This window comes from Meriones unguiculatus, chromosome 1, assembly GCF_030254825.1.
Source record: "Meriones unguiculatus strain TT.TT164.6M chromosome 1, Bangor_MerUng_6.1, whole genome shotgun sequence".
Lineage (NCBI taxonomy): Eukaryota > Metazoa > Chordata > Mammalia > Rodentia > Muridae > Meriones > Meriones unguiculatus.
The window spans coordinates 175,028,335-175,046,183 of NC_083349.1; the positions used below are offsets into that span (position 1 = coordinate 175,028,335).

Genomic DNA, 17,849 nt, shown 5'->3' on the forward strand with positions numbered 1-17,849 from the left:
TTGGCAATCTATAAATCTTTGCCCGTGGGGAAATATTCTGGTTTGTATCCAATATGTATTCTTAGAGGGCTGGGAAGGGATACTCATTTATTCATTCTTCTGTACATATTTATGGGGCACTCCATGCAAATATCAAGTTTAATTGCTTTAAGTACTTCTTAAGTAGTTCTGAAGAAAACAACCAATTTTACAACCAATTAAACAACCTTTGACAATACAGAGTTAGTTTAAGAGATTTTGTAATATGCATGAAAGAAGACATTAATAAAAAGCACATAAGATCTCATCTACTGGTAGAAATTATGGAGAATCCATAGTGTATGAGAGAGGTTTTCATACTTTTATACTTGAAGAGTGCCGCAAATGGCAGTAATAAAATGTGTGTAAATGATGTGAAGAAGGAATGGGGAATACTGGAGCAGAAGGGATTGGGTGGCACAGTAGATGGGATGGCAGAATAGAGGAAAGGGCTAACTAACACCAATCTTTGAGAAAGTCTGTGTAAACCCACCTCTCTTCAAACTTCTTAAAATATACTCATGTATAAAGACAGTTTAAATGGAGTTGCCCTATAATTGGGAGAGAGCGTTCCCTTAGATACCAGAGACTATCAAATAAAAACCCAGAACCAAGAATGATCTACGATTTTTGGAGTTGTTTGCCATTAGTGTCCCATAGAACCCCAGTATTACAGGCTATTGCCACTCCTCTTGGGTACCCCAAAACTTGATGATTAGATCTTATTGCAGAAGACATGATATATTTAACTCATAACACTGAGAAAAAAAGCTTGTACTTGCCTAGTAGCCTCTTGTCTAACGTTTTTAAGAAAAAAATTGCATGTCTACATATGTGCACTTTTGTACTTGCCTTTTTTAATCTTTGATAATTTCATACATAAAAACAATGGACTTATATCACATCCATCTACATACAATCCAAACTCCAAGTCATCAATTCAAACACACAGGAAGTGAAAATGAAAGTATTCTATTTGTATTCTATAAACCCATCCTAAGTGCTCATTTCCCTCAGTGTGATACAAAGTCCGGTGAGAAACTAATGCTTTCCTGATAGCGGTTTCTCAAATATTCTGGGTGATTTAGAGAGATAGCAATATACGTCATTTTTTGAAAGTTGGTCTGTTCTTGTGTAAGAAGTTGGAGAATGAATGTGGTGTTTCCCAGTGTTTATAGTGCTAAAAGTCTATAATGCTATCAAAAGAGAAAGGAAATAATCATTTTTACCTAGGTGTGCATCATGAAAGCAGTAATGGATAACCTGGTAGGATGTGCCCACTGGTACAAAATTTGTGTAAGTGTTATAGGAGTAACTAACTGTTGGATTGGATTTCAGGCTTGCTCCACAGACAAAATTTATTCCTTGAATGATTGTTGGTGCAAACTGCTGGGGCTAGATTGGCATAGGTAATAGGGATATACCTATGACTCTTATCTGCCATGGTTATAATATTAAATTGATGCCTATATGTCTTTCCATTATACTGATAGATTAGCGCATCTCTCAACCTTTATCAGAGATGCTTCATTTTGCAGTAAGTTGAGATTAACACACACACACACCACACACACACACACATACTCATTCATTCAACAGGTAGAGAATAAGAGACTCTGAGTGCTCACTCCTAAATGGGAACTCCACATCATAGTCCCTCACCAAGTCTCAGGAATCATTAGGGAAGTAGAGATGAAAAGATTGTAAGAGCCAGAGGTGATAGATGACAACATTAAAACAATGTTTTCAGGGTGTTCACAAGGAACTCACAGTGGTAACAACAGTATACAAAAGACACAAGTAAGACCAAGGAAGACACAAGTAAGACAAGTAAGACACAAGTAAGACCAAGCATGATAAAGTCCAAGAAAGGAAGGAGGATATGGTCATGAATTTTACCTTGAGCTGAGTAATAACTGGCAGCTGATAGATACTATGAGAAACAAGGTCAGTTTCAAGGATGCAGCTTCTGAAAGGCTACTTACTTATGGTTCTCATATACATATACAAACACTGAGTGGACTTAGTGGGTTAAAAATAGAAAAGAACAAATGAATTTGGGAAGGAATAGTGGTAGGAGGATGGGGAGGAATTGGAGGGGAAGACATCATGGATAAACCTCATCAAAACACGTTGTAAAAGTGTATAAAAATTTCAAACAACAAAACAAAATTACATACATCTAATAAGCCAATATCATTACTATTGAACTAATTTGTAAGAACTGTAGCAACAAAGCCTGGTCTCTTGGGGAAATACCTGGGAAACATCAGCCTTTCCATTTTTATTTTAGTCTTTAAGATTACAAACTCATTAAACCCTCTTGGGTCATTGCCATGTGCCTCTTGTCACATCAGTAGATGCTATTTACCAACCTCAGTGATAGAGAAGACATTCTGAGAAAAGCCACCCCCCTCAATCATGATCCAGAACTCATAGCTTCTCAGAACCCAGAGGAATGGGCTCTGATTTCCCCAGTCCAAAATTAGTTTCTCTCAAAACCAAAAAGCCATACCTAGTAACAACAGAAAAATATTTTTTTTCTGGGCTATATACCTTTACAGGTCATCCACGCCATTTGTGTTTGCCCCTCTGTGAGAACACAGAAGAATCAGTAGAGTCATTTATGAGGCCCCATATATATAAGTAAGTATTGAATTGGATGCATGTTTTTCTTTCCCCGAAATTACCTCTGAGCAACCCAGGGAGCTTTTGATGTGCCTTGCTTCTTTTTTGATGCTATCATTGAGCCTGAAGTAGAAGGTGGATTGTCAAGCTAGAAGTAGAATTGAGATGGTACAGAGACAATAATGTCATTGGTTCTCTCAATATTATTCCCAAAGAAATTACTTCCATATATTTATGGTTATTGCTGTATCTTAACTCCCATGATAGGTAGAAAACAAAGGAACAGAGAAGTGTGAGCTTGAATTTATCATTCTATTCTGGTTCTTAGTCTCATTTAAATGTGGTAAGTTGAAGAGGGTTGGGATTTCATTTTAATGTTGTGATTTTTGCTGTTCTTACAGATATGACCTAAGGCAGAATGGCCTCTGGCAATGACTCCAGCACAGTGAGGGAGTTTATCCTGCTGGGCCTGACACAGCAGCCAGAGCTCCAGCTACCTCTCTTCTTTCTCTTCTTGGGAATCTATGTGGTCTCCATGGTGGGGAACCTGGGCTTGATTGTTCTGATTGTTTTGAATCCTCACCTGCACACCCCCATGTACTACTTTCTGTTCAACCTTTCTTTCACTGATCTCTGCTACTCCTCTGTCATAACCCCCAAAATGCTGGTGAGTTTTGTGAAAAAGAACATCATCTCTTATGCTGAGTGCATGACTCAGCTCTTTTTCTTCTGCTTCTTTGTTATTGATGAATGTTACATTTTGACAGCAATGGCCTATGACAGATATGCTGCCATCTGTAAGCCCCTGCTTTACCAGGTCACCATGTCCCATCAGGTCTGCCTCTTGATGACAGTGGGTGTATATGTGATGGGGTTTTTAGAAGCCATGGCCCACATAGTATGCATGCTGAGACTCACCTTCTGTGATGGCAATGTCATCAATCACTATGTGTGTGACATACTTCCTCTGCTGAAGCTCTCCTGCACTAGCACCTCCATCAATGAGCTGGTGGTTTTCATTGTTGTGGGTGTCAATGTAATAGTGCCCAGCCTGACTATCTTTGTTTCTTACACCTTGATCCTTTCTAACATCCTCAGCATCCATTCTGCCCAGGGTAGGTCAAAAGCCTTCAGTACCTGTGGCTCCCATGTAATAGCTGTTTCTCTTTTCTTTGGAGCTGCTGCCTTCATGTATCTTAAGCCTTCTAGTGTATCTGTGGATGAAGACAAAGTATCAACCATTTTTTATACCATTGTGGGACCAATGCTGAATCCTTTCATCTACAGTATAAGGAATAAGGATGTCCACATTGCACTGAGAAAAACTTTGAAGAAAAGCATGTTTACCTAAGTAGAATCTACATTTGTTATGGAAGGAAATCTTAGGACATATTAGATTTGCAACTAGTGAGCAGATTGTAGAAGTAGCTCATTGTCAGAGAATTTACTTATATTCTTGCGGTCATGCATTTGACTGACAGTCTTTAAAAACTTCAATGGCTGCAACAAGTAAACATGGATATAAAAAAAAAGAACCTGTGAATAGTGTGGAATTAAAATTATTTAAATTATTGGGGAAATTTCAGAAATAAAGACAGTGAAGGATATGTAATCCACCCTCCTTTTAAGGTAGAGAAAATAGTTTATCTGAAATTTCCCAAAATAATACTTATTTTACTCAGTATTGAAAACTGAACAAACACACTTGTACAGCCAACTACTAGCATGGTATATTCTAGCCTTAGACATCATGAGGATTTAAGTATAAAACCAGATAATATTATTCTCAGAAGTGGAAAGGTCAAGATTTTAAAATGTACATTTTTTTCTATTTTTTTTTCAGTTTATGTGTGGGAGTTTATATTCAGGCTGTCTTACATGCTAGTCAAGTGTTCTACCATGGAGCTATATTTTAAGCACAACTATGGGAACTTTGGTTAGAGTACATCTACAAGTCTTTTGTTGCTGTGCTACTGGTATAGTAATTTTAGTAGTCTTAAAGACCGTGTCTCATTTATTCAGTTAATAACCCTCTGGGACACTTTGTTGGAGAGTTCTTCTTGAAAGGGTCCTTTGTTTCTCCAAAGGCTGAAGGACAGATGGGAAATGCTCTTTTTACTCTGGTCGTCTCTCTATATTCTTAAAGAGTAGTAAAAAGCAGTTTAGTAAAGAGTAGCTTATGAGCCTGTAGTGATTCCAGTGAAACTACAATTTAAATCATTCAGGATACAGGAAACCTATATTAGTATTTTCCTTCATGGACTTGATGGCAGGCATGTGAGCGTAAGTACCTGTGATGTCTTCACTGGGAAGAATTTGACTAAGCAGGTTCACTAGTTATTGGAAGAGGAATTTTGTCTTTTACTCAAACTAATCATATAATATTTTTTAGCACTACATTCTTTCCCTTTAATAATTTCACTTTCATCTTGTCTCAGAGTTCTACATACAATGATGCAGTTTATTGAATAGTGAATATAATTTGAGCATGTATCCTATTTTAGACATCAAGATTTGTAATCTTTGTTCAAACATTAAAAATCCAGTCAGTGGAGAGAGAGAGAGAGAGAGAGAGAGAGAGCCCATATTGGAGATCTTCATAGTTTCCTCTCCTAGGATCTTGGGAAATCACAAGGAAGTGGGGGCAGAAAGACTGTAGGAGTCAGAGTGTTTAGAGGACCCTAAGAAAATACACTTCATTGAATCAACTAAGCAGGGCCCATACGGACTCTCAGACTGAAGTGGCAGGCAGAGTCTACAGGGGTCTGCACCAGGCCTTCCGTCTATATACTATGGCTGTTAACTTGGTGTTTTGTGGGCGTCCTTCGCTTTCCTGCCCTTGGGACTCTTTTCCTCCTGTTGGTTTGCTTTGTTCAGCTTTGGTGTGAGAGTTAAAAATAAAATAAAACATTACAGCCCCGAGAAAAGGTGAAGTTGCTTGTGATCTTAGAAGGCTACAGACTAGTAAGTGGTGAAAAAATACTTTTTGTATCTGTGAGTTTGTATTAGAAAAAATGGTACAGAATGCCTTGAACAAATATAATTGTATTGAGAAAAAACTTATTATCTTGGGCTGGAAGGGCTTTTTCTAAGGAGATGGCAAGTGACCTGACTGAAGGCAAAGTGGTCAATTGATCATTTAAGCAGAGGGACAAGGTGAGCTTAGTTTTAGATGTGGAGCAATCTTCATGATGACTTGGGATGGTTATGGGAAGCAGGTGAATGCTATGGAAGCAGAAAAAACATGCATATAAGTGTGACCAATAATTAGTAAATGAGGTTGAATACGGGCTTTGTGGAAGAAAAGAATGAATGTCAATAAGCACAATTAAAATAAAGGTGATGTCTATCATACAATGGGCTTTCTTTTCTTCCTTCCCCTATATTCTGAAGCTCAGTCAATGTTCCTTTATAAACATTCTGTGGTGAAATTCATGAAACAACAAATTTAAATAAAAATTCCCATGTCCTGAAGGAGGCACGAAGTTTCTTTGATACTCTTAACCCTGTCTCACCCCTTCCCCTTTAGTAAGTAAACTGAGTGAAATGGAAAGACCAGGGTCACCGGTCTGTTTTTGAGTCTGGATTCTGTATGTTTTGAGTCTTTGTCCTTTTAGTCCTAGACTTCACATGGCTAACATTAAAACTGCTGTGGTACACACTAAATAAGTGATACACGTTTTATTTCTGTCTTTTAAATATTATATTCAAGGAATATGAGCATGAAATATCTTTTCAGTTAACTTTACTGGTTACTATGTACCTAGTATTCAAATAGACTCCCACTTCTTATTTTTGTTTTGTTTTGCCTTGAGACAGAGCTTGTATAGGGAAGCCTAGGGTGGCCATGAAATTATCATCTTCTTGCCTTCCTCCTTTAAGTACTGAGATTGTAGGCATGTAGCTCTGCTTCTGGCCTAAGAACTTCCCAGTGCTGATGATGGCCTGCTGGCATAGCTGCCATTCCTAATATCTATGGAAGCTATCAAATATGACTATTGGTGTTGCTGTATTTGAGGTTGAAAGAATTTGTGCTAACACACACATGAAGTTAACTTGGGGCCATTTAAGATTCATATATATTAATGCAAATATGTATTTAATTTTAGCACTGTAAGATCAATTCAAACTATAATATAGAATAGAAATATGCTTCTGTCACATATGGAACATATATATTAGCATATGGGCATATTTTAAAATTCTTAAAGAAACATAATATTTTTTTACAACTTGGAATTGATATAGTCTCTTCCATGGTGGAAAAGCACTAAGTACCGTGACTATACCTTCAGTTTGAAAGGATTTTATTGGTGAAATAGTACCATTCTACTTTATTATGTTTCTTATACATTCATTGCAAAGCAATAATGCCTGAGAAGTCTAGATAACCACAAGTCATGAAGCCAGGTCATTATTTCCAAGGCTCATGAACAGAATTGTGTACATAGTAAGAGCTGTATTGAAGAAAATAGGATAAATGGTTGAGTCATTTGTAAAATAGGAGGATTTAAGTACAGAATACCTTTAAAATTGTTTTTATTTATTTATTTATTTATTTATTTATCTTTTTATTTTTATGGGATACTTTTAATAAGAAAATACAAATTCTAAGCAGTAGGTGATTTCGTGCCCATGTAGTTGACAGCCTCATTTTCTCTTTTAGTGAAATGATACATAACAAGTCTTACTTGAGCCTCTTTTAGATATATGCCTAGAAGTGGTATGGCTGGATCTTGAGGAAGAGCTACTCCTAATTGTCTGAGAAAGTGCCAGATTTATTTCCAGAGTGGTTGTACAAGTTTACATTCCCATCAGCAGTGGAGGAGGGTTCCCCTTTCCCTCTCCAACATGTATTGTCACTTGAGTTTTTCATCTTGGCCATTCTGATGGGTGTAAGGTGAAATCTCTGAGTGGTTTTGATTTGCATTTCCCTGTTGGCTAATGAGGTTGAGCATTTCTTTTTTTTTAAAATTCTTTATTAATTACACTTTATTCACTTTGTATCCACCTGTGGTTCCCTCCCTCCTCCCCTCCCAACCCCTCCCTTCCTCTACCCTCTGCATGCATGCCCCTCCTCAAGTCCACTGATAGGGGAGGTCTTTTCCTTCCTTCTGATCTTAGTCAATTAGGTCTCATCAGGAGTGCCTGCAGTGTCTTCTTCTGTGGCCTGGTAATGCTGCTTCCCCCTCAGGGGGAGGTAATTAAAGAGCAGGCCAATCAGTTCATGTCAGAGACAGTCCCTGTTCCTATTACAATGGAACCCACTTGGATACTGAACTGCCATGGGCTACATCTGTGCAGAGGTCTTAGGTTATCTCCATGCATAGTCAATTTTTCTCTGCCATTCGATATTCCTCTACCGAGAATTCTCTGTTCAGTTATGTTTCCCATTTTTAATTGGATTACTTAATTTGTTGCTTTTAAACTTCTTTAGTTCTTTATATTATACTGATTATTAGCCCTGTGTCAGAAATAGGGTTGGTAAAGATCCTTTCCAAATCTGTAGGTAGTCGTTTTGTTCTGATGACAGTGTCCTTTGCTTTACAGAAGCTTTTCAGTTTCATGAGGTCCCATTTAGAGAGAGCAACAGATCCAAAAAATCTGGGCACATGGGTCTTCCCTGAGACTGATAGTCCAACCAAGTAGCATGCATGGAGATAACCCAGAACCCCTGCACAGATGTAGCCCATGACAGTTCAGTCTCCTAGTAGGTTCCATAGTAATGGGAACAGGGACTATCTCTGACATGAACTGATTGGCCTGCTCTTTGATCACCTTCTCCTGAGGGGGAAACAGCCTTACCAGGCCACAGAGGAAGACAATGCAGCCACTCCTGATGAGACTTAACAGACTAGGATCAGAAGGAAGGAAAAGAAGACCTCCCCTACCAGTGGACTTGGAGGGGGGCATGCATGGAGAAGGAAAAAGAAGGGAGGGAGTGGGAGGGGAGTAGGGAGGGAACTACAGGGGTGATACAAAGTAAATAAAGTGTAATTAATAAAAAAATTAAGATAAAAAAGAAAAACAAGCCTTACTTTTCTTTCTAAAATTCTTTAACTATATAAGTTTATTTATTTTTTTATTCATTTTACATCCTGATATTTTTTTTTCAATGCAGTTTATTCAGGAACCTTGAACAATCATCTGACCCTGGGGAAAGCCAGCCCACAGCTTAAATAGCCTCTGGGTAGCCAACCCAGGCGTGCCACGTGTGCAATGCAGATAGGTCCACATACATGGATGCAAGCCAGATCCTCAGCCTTAGCCAAATGTGGAATTGTTCGTGACAGAGAGCACTCACCATCGGGAAGGTGGAAGGCGGAAACCAGCTCCATCTTTAAGGCATAGCATTCCGCAGCTCTCTACAGTTCCCCCTTTTTGTTTTAGATGCATCAGGCAAGAGTAGAGGTCTGATCTCTGATATTAGAAATAAATTGGGACTTTGTACCGATGTTCATTTAGGTGTCATCCACCCAAAGATCATCAGACCCGACTGATACCTTTTTCTCAGAGGCGGGACCTGGGGCATCAACCCGCATGCAATCAGACATGCTCTTCTCTGGGTCGAAAGCTGCTGACCCTGAGTGCAGTGCTTAGCCTCGCATCCTGAGCATATCATTTTAGCTTTTTATGGTATCCAACCATGCTTGGGGAGAATGTCCTGCTTCAATGGCTGTAAAGGCCTGAATGATCATGGCTGCATCACACTGTTGTGAGACTCTAATCTTGCATATATACCACAGGCATCCTGATAGTAGCCCCTTCCCTTCTATCTTTCTTGTTCCATCCTCCCATACTTTCCCTCTATCCCTCCTCCCCTTCTCCTCAGGAAAGGGGAACCCCTACCTCCCTACTAACCTACGCAGCACATCAATTCACCTCAGGACTGAGCACATCCTCTTCCATTGAGACCCAGCAAGAGAGCCCCACCAGGGTGAAGTGATTGAAAAGCATGTAACAGAGTTCATTTCAGAGACAGGCCCTAATCCACTTACCAGAGAACCCACATGAAAACTAAGCTTGCCCATTGGCTACATATGTGTAGGGGGTCTAGGTCTCTCCTTAGCTTGTGGTTCAGCCTCCATGAACCCCGGTTAATTGATTCTGTTGTTCTTGTGGAGTTATTGTCTTCTCCATGTCTTTCTATCCTTCCTCTCACTCTTCCACCAGGCTCTCTGAGCTCCAAGTAATGTTTGTCTGTGAGTCTCAGCATGTGTATTATCCACTGGTGGGTGGAGCATCTGAGAGGACAGCTATGCTAGGTTCCCATCTGGAAGCATAGCAGAATGTGCTTAGTAGTGTCAGAGATTGGATCTCTCCCATAGGGTCAGTCTCTGGTTGGGCCAGGCATTGGTTGGACATTCCCTCAATCTCTGCTCTATCTTTATCCCTGCCACATCCCATAGGCAGGGTAAATTTTGGGTCAGAAGTTTTGTGGGTGGGTTGGTGTTCCCCTCCCTCCACTAGAAGTTGTGTTTGGATAGAAGATGCCCTCTTCAGTCTCCATGACCACTGCTATTAGGAGTCTCAGTTATAGTCACCCCGTATCTTCTCAGAAGCCTACCCTGTTCAGGTGTCTAGCTTGTCTCAGAGATGCCCCATCTTCAGTTTCCTTCTTTCTCCGAGCCCTCTTGCCTCCCATCCCCACACTCTGCACATCTGTTCCCCACCTAAGTCTTACTTATCTTGATATTGCTCTCTCAGTGCAGTTCCACACTGTGTTCACTTCCTCTGCAGAACAGTGGTTACCACGCAGGTGTGTTCCTGCAGGAGCTGTTGTTGGCGTCCCATTTCCCAGGACAGTACCTTGACGGTAACAACACTAGGCTTTTAATGACATGGTTAGTTTAAAAGCCATTTAAGTAAGTTTGCAATGTTAATGGGGGTCCTAAACCAGTCAGACTAGTTTCCTTATAAAAAAAAGTCACATATATATTATATATATATTAAAAGCAGACATACAGACATACACCTAGGAAAGACCAGATGACAACACAGCAAAAGAACAGAAACCTGAGAACCAAACAGAGAAGAAACAGAAGCCACCCTTGAAGGCTGACTTCTCAACCCCAGAGCTGCAAGACACTCAACTATCATTGTTTAAGCCAGTCAGTCTGTCACAGAGGTTTCAAAAAATTATTTTAGGGCAGACACAATGGTAAAAATGCAATTTTCAACCTTTGTGTGCCAGGTATTAAATCTAAGGTCTTACTTATGCTAGGTAACTGCCCTACCACTGAAGTATATAAACCAGATCTCATTTTATTTTTTTTTTGAAATGAGGTCTCACTAAGTTATGCATGCTGACCTTGAATGTGGGGCACATAAACTGTGCAAAAGGGGAACCAGCCTGGAGCAAGAGTGAAGTCAGGATGGTTCCAAATGCTGAGAATCTAATCTTGAGACTGGCAGGAGTAAGGCTTGCTCCCTCTTGTTCTGGGCCTGTGTGTCCTGGTGCATGTAGTCTTGCTGTTATGCCAGGTTCACGGGACCCTCAGAGACCACCAGGAGATGCCTTGATGCAATTGCAAGAGAGCTTTATTACGAGAGCGATTGAACTTGGGACCCAAATCTCACTGGCGTAGCAGTAGAGAAGTGGGACCCCGAGCTCTGGTTGAACAGGATTTTTAAAGGGAAAGTCTGTGAGTAGGGGTTTTCCATGGCAGCAAGCAGGGGGGCACAAGTCTTGGCGTTACAGAACTGGGTGAAGTTTAGCAGGGCGGGGTGACCTTCTCTGAGGCACACAATCACAATGGCTAAGACATATAATCACAATGGCTATTTTTCTAAACCATATCTGAAACATTGGGGAGAATTTTCCCACCTGATTCTCAACTGATTCCCATTGATTATTGCCAGGGAGTTTGTCTCTATTTTCTATGAAGCATTTATTCTGTTATATTTCCTGAAGGCTGTTGCTAGGAGAGTTAACTTTGTTTTCTGCCAGGTGTACACTCTGTGATATTTCCTGGTGCCTGAATTCAGTTCCCAGTCAAGATCTTTATTTCAAAATGGAGTTATATTCAGGCTATCTTAAGCTCTTCATTGCTACCCCTGTCTATGCTACCCTTGATATGGTCACATAACCTGGTAACCAGATTTCAGGTTTCCTCATAAGGAGTGTCCAGTTAGCACCTGGAATTCCTCTCAATGCAAATGAATCATTCCCAGCACTTCAGCCCCATGCAATGATGTGCACTCACCTGAAAACCTCTACAACTTCCCCAAGGTTTGTATAACCCTCAATCCACCCAATAAAGAACAGCTGTATCACTGAAAGGGCTGTATCTAACCCACCTTCCTGGCTAAGCTTAATTCTTTTCCAGCATGCACAGGTGCCTGGATTCCCAAAGGGAAGAGAGACTTTAAGAATATAGAATACAGCCATATGGGGAGAGAGTTCCAGAGGAAGAATTGTTTTTTTTTTTATTCAAATTGGCATCTGAAGACTGTGTTCTTACCATTTTGTAAAAGAAGAAGAAGGAGAAGAAAGGGGGAGAAGAAAAGGAGGGTTGTGGGATAATCAGAAGCAGCAGCAGCAGCTTATAGCAAACACACTTCTTAATTTAATTTTTTAAAATTTATTTAGTAATAATTACAATTTATTCACTTTGTATCCTGGTTGTAGCTCCCTCTCTCATCTCCTCCCAGTTCCACCTTCCCTTCCTTTTCATCTCCTATGCCCCTCCCCTAATCCACTGGTAGGGGAGGTCCTTCTCCCCTTCTATCTGACCTTAGCCTATCAGAGTTCATCAGAACTGGCTGCATCCTCTTCCACTGTGGCCTGGCAAGGCTGCACCCCACTTCCAGGGAGAAGTGATAAAAAATCCGCCACTGAGTCCATGTCAGAAACAGCCCCTGCTTCTCTTACTAGGAAACCCACTTGGAGACTGAGTTGCCCATGGGATACATCTGAGAAGGGGGTCTAAGTCCTCTTCATGCATGGTCTTTGTTTGGAAAATTAGTCTCTGCAGGCCCCTCTAAGCCCATATTTTGTGGCCTTGTGGTCTACTTGTGGAACTCCTGTCCCCTTCAGGTCTTTCTGTCTCCTGTTTCTTTCATCAGATTCCCTGCACTCTGTCCAAACTTTGGCTATGAGTCTCAGCATCTGTTTTGATACACTCCTGGGTAGAGTCTAACTGAAAATCTTCTGTAAAGTGAAGGACACCAGAACCAGAACAAAATTACAGCCTACAGACTGGGAAAAGATCTTCACCAACCCTATATCTGACAGAGGGCTAATATCCAGAATATACAAAGAACTCAAGAAGTTAAACACCAACAAACAAAGTAATCCAATTAAAAAATTGGGTACAGAGATAAACAGAGAATTCTGAGTAGGGGAATATAAAATGGCAGTGAAACACGTATAGAAATGCTTAACTTCCTTAGTCATCAGGGAAACACAAATCAAGAATGACCCTGAGATTTCACCTTACGCCCATCAGAATGGCTAAGATCAAAAACTTAAGTGACAATACATGCTGGAGAGGTTGTAGAGAAAGGGGAACCCTCCTCCATTGCTGGTGGGAATGTAACCTTGTACAACCACTTTGGAAATCAATTTGGCACTTTCTCTATTGAGAAAGTGACATGGTCTCTCCCTATATCCAGGCAGGACTTCTAACAGAGGGAGGGGGACATCAACCCATCCACAAAACTTTTCACCCAAAATTTACCCTGCCTATAAGATGGGTAGGGATAAAGATTTAGCAGAGTTGGAGGAAATGGCCAGCCATTGAGTTCCCCACAATGAGACCTATCCCATGGGAGAGAGTCAACCCCTGTAATATTAATGTTACTGTAATATACTTTCAAACATGAGCAATGCTAACTGTTCTCTGAGTGGATAAAAATAGATGCTGAGACTCATAGCCAAACATTAGATGGAAATCTGGGACTGTTATAGAAGAGTTTCGGGAAGAATAGAAGGACCTGAAGGGGAAGGGAATGCCGTAAGAAGATCAACTGAGTAAGTAGTACTCTTCTGTAAGTCTACTTTATTTGGGGTATTTGGGCCTATACCTCCCTTCCAACCTTCCAACCCTACATAGGAAAGAGGTTAGTGGGGAGACGGGGCATAGACCCCTTTACTTCTTCTGGGTTTTGGGAGATATACCAATCCTCTTCAACAGCAAACATAGAGAGCAGCCTCCTCCAAGCCACTGTGGCCCAAAGTGTTTCTCTTCCTCGTCTGCTCCAAACCACCACACTGTCTGTCTCTGGTCTCTTCAAACTTCTACTTGCCACATGCCACAACTTCTATCTTCAATGGGCCTCGGCTAGTTGACCCTTGTAATGAAAGTTCTGGTTTCTTTAAAAGTGCAGTTATGTTATGTAAATGTGTTATTTTTTTAATCCCAAGTATGGGCTCTCAAATTTATACCCTCAGGGTCCTAGACCAAGCCCTTCTTTGTGTTGCAGGAAGCATGAGGTAAGCTGTTAATAGCTACCAAAAGCGATGCCCCACACAAGACAATTAACAGCTGTGGACAAACTATAGCCCAACTAAAATCCCATAAGTTTAATATCTGTGTTTATCTATTTGTTTTTGACTTTTTTATAAAACATTTTAGAATGTTAATTTAAAATCTACTATGTATTAATACAATTCTTGGATTATTGGAAATTACTAAAAGCATGTAGTATTTCCCTCAACTTTCTTCTTAAAGAGTTGTACAGACCGCTGTGATGAAAACTCCAAAGTGGACTCCCCAATACTCTGTCAATCAGTATCCCTGATGGGGAATTATAAAATGAGCACAACATTGAGTCTCAAATGAGCCACCACTGTGTTTATGGTAGGGATGTAAACACAGGATCAGTCATTTATGCACTCCAGGGACTCATGCAACCTGGGGGGAAATCTTAAAGCAAGAATAATTTTCCAGGATTCTAAGCAATTTTCATAGGATTCTGGATCATGCAATAGCTTCTCACTTGAGTCAGAAAACAAAGTATCCTGTAATGATGCTGTTTTCCTTTTGCAGGTGAGGATAGGGATTTTCTGAAGGAAATCTCATGTAGAAATTTTGTCACATTCCATAGTGTACCCTTCGTAGGGCATTAGAGACAGATCTTTACCAATGACTGTTACCATCCTCATCATCAAAGGTTTTGGATACTTAAGGACCTTGAAAGAGTGTCTGTTTATTGCAGAAGCAATAAAGTCTCTGTGGACCAAAGCTGATCATTGAATCACTTTGTCACGATAATTTTTCTTCAGCCACAAAGCTATAAATTCTGGGATTTTGATAATCCTTAATTTTAGTTTTTTTTTCTATCTCTGATCCTTACTGAAGACTAAAGAGTAGGGAGAAAAGGATGTTCCAAAACCACTAAGAATTTGTTAGCATTCTTTCTGTAAAGAGACACACCTCACAGCTGGGGAAAGAAGGAAATGGGGATTCCTCAAGAATCAACTTGTGTTGTCATGCTTGTATGCCTTGCATCATCTTCACGAAACACTGAGCTTTCAAGTCCATGACTGTTAAAAGACACTTTCCTGTTAATGTTACACGCTTTCCCTCTTTCTACAGATCACACCACGAAGCAAATGGCTACGGAGAATGGTTCTTTGGTGACTGAGTTTGTTTTTATGGGATTAACAGACCAAGCTGAATTCCAGCTGCCTTTGTTTTTTGTGTTCTTGCTGAACTATACAGCCACTGTGATGGGAAATTTCAGTTTAATGATTCTCATTTGTCTGAATTCACATCTTCACAACCCAATGTACCTTTTTCTGTTCAATTTGTCCTTCATCGATTTCTGTTACTCATTTGTCTGTACTCCCAGAATGCTGATGGGTTTTGTTTCAGAAAGCAACATCATCTCTTATACAGGATGCATGACTCAGTTATTTTTTTTCTGCTTTTTTGTCAATTCCGAGTGTTATGTGCTGACAGCCATGGCCTATGACCGTTATGTGGCCATATGTAAGCCCTTGATTTATGCTGTCCTTCTGTCTCCTCGGACGTGTTCTTTACTAATGTTCGGGTCCTACTTGATGGGGTTTGCAAGTGCCATGGCTCACACTGGCTGTATGATTAGGCTCAGCTTTTGTGATTCCAACATCATCAACCACTACCTGTGTGAAATCTTCCCCCTTCTCCAGCTGTCCTGCAGCAGCACCTATGCCAATGAACTTGTGAGTTCTTTTATTGCTTGCATAGTTGTCATTGTATCTGGCCTTGTTATCCTAACGTCTTATGCTTCCATCCTTTTAAATATTGTTCACATGTCATCAGCTACAGGTTGGTCCAAAGCCATGGGCACTTGTGGTTCTCACATTGTAACTGTTAGTCTATTCTATGGATCTGGGCTTCTTACTTATGTCAAACCAGCATCCGCCAAGTCTATAGACCAGGGGAAATTTTTCTCAGTGCTCTACACTCTTCTGGTGCCCATGCTGAATCCTCTCATTTACAGTCTCAGGAACAAGGATGTTAAACTTGCTGCGAGGAGAACCATGAAGAGACTCAGAAGCTGAGTGAACAGGTGTGTCTGCAGCAGCTTCTCACTGCACTGTAGGAGCTTCTCGCTTCCTTTCCTTCCCAATTAACTTTCTTCTATACTTCCCTTCTTCCTTTTTTCCTTTTCATTGCTTTTATCATTCTGTTCAGAGTTCCTATTACACGACACACACATATATGCACACCACCACTTCCACCGCCACCTCCATCATCATCACCTGCCAGTCCACTTTGTGGCCCTGTTCCTGGATCTGAGAGTCATCCACATGCACAAGATTATCCATCCTGTTCATCATTACTTGTTCCAGATAAAGACTTTGGTTTGAAATATTTCTATACATAAAGATAATACTATTTTGTATTTCGCTTTTCTAGCTTCTTTATAAAAATAGATCCATGGGACACTGTTAAATCCTAGGAATAAAACCTAAAAATCTGAGTCTTCACTCCTGTACCACTAATCTTTAAGTTCAGCTGTGTATTGTTTCTAAGAAGAGCTGACCAGATAATTATTTTTTTCAGAAAACAGTCTTTATTAATGCTAAAAGGATTGAGAGAAATAGAGTGATAAAGAGACACTTTTGGAGAGTTTTTTCAGTATGGGTCCAAATGTAGGAGTGTTAGAATGATGGCTCAGCAAAGTTGTCTATAGTAGAGACATTATCCACAATGCAAAAAAGAAAAAAAAACGACTTTGGAGTGGAATGGAGAGAACAAGCTACAAAGTGATATTTCATTTTGTTTCTTTATATTAATGATTATTCTTTTAATGATGATATTTTTGTGAGGCATGTCAATATTTCTCTAATAAAATGTATACTTTCAGGAGCCTATTAGATATTAATGTCTTCACTGAGAAGCAAAATTATTTGTTCCTAATAAAATTAATATAAATTATGCTCTACAAAATTTTTTATATGTATCTAGTCTAGAGGGTACATTGTCATTTTTTATCTCATCTTGGCATGAATTCAGGGCACATACCACATCAGTGGTGGTATGGTAGTCAGAGAATCATTATTCAAACTGTAATTTTTTTGAAGTCTAATTTTTAATTAATTTTTTTTTTATTAATTACAGTTTCTTCATTTTGTATCCCAGGTGTAGCTCCATCCCTGCAACAGAGTTTTAAGTGACCCAAGATTAAAAAAATAAATCAGGCCAGGAATTAGACTTTCAATCGGGTTTTATCAAAGATAATGAAAGGAAACTAAGGATATGGTGTAAAAATACATTGTTGTGTGAAGTATTTGGCTACTATCTCTATGTCACTGAATTTACTAGCATAAAAATTTTCATAGTATATTCTTATATTTTAAGGTTTTAAATTGTTAGTCTTGGTAACATTATTATTTCTGAGAGTGAAAAAAATTATTTGGTCCCTCTGTGTAAAAGTTTGTTGTTTAGTTAATCTGTTGCTTTTAGCTTTATTATTTTGTATCACTTTTTCATCTGTTTCTCACATTCTTTCTGTTTAATTTGCTCTTTCATTTTTTGTTTCTTCTTAATAATTAACCTGTCAAGATAAAAGCCTAAGACATTAACCTTAAAATATTTTTTTTAGGTTTTTTAACAAACTGTAATTCTTATATCTACTTGGAGATCATGGTGTTTAAAAAGTTCTGAAGTGAGCTGGGTATGGTGGCACACACCTTGAATCCAAGGACTCAGGGAGACAGAGACAGGGAGATTGCTGTGAGTTTGAGGTCAGCCTGCCCTATAAAGCAA

General features: G+C 39.6%; 1 protein-coding gene and 1 pseudogene across 3 annotated transcripts; both read left to right on the forward strand.

Moving 5' to 3' along the window:
• Positions 1-3,049: 3,049 nt before the first annotated feature.
• On the forward strand, positions 3,050-3,997 carry LOC110542124 (olfactory receptor 8B8-like; annotated as a pseudogene). The gene has a single exon (XR_009589789.1). The product of XR_009589789.1 is annotated as an olfactory receptor 8B8-like (transcript).
• Positions 3,998-10,522: 6,525 nt separating this feature from the next.
• On the forward strand, positions 10,523-16,138 carry LOC110542125 (olfactory receptor 143-like). 2 transcript variants are annotated; one of them, XM_021628770.1, is made up of 2 exons: positions 10,523-10,534; positions 15,203-16,138. In XM_021628770.1, the coding sequence occupies exons 1-2, from the start codon at positions 10,523-10,525 to the stop codon at positions 16,136-16,138; spliced, it is 948 nt and encodes a 315-aa protein (XP_021484445.1). The 2 variants fall into 2 exon arrangements, with proteins under 2 accessions (XP_021484445.1, XP_060233215.1); XM_060377232.1 differs by lacking the exon at positions 10,523-10,534 and having other exon boundaries at positions 15,202-16,138.
• Positions 16,139-17,849: the final 1,711 nt, after the last annotated feature.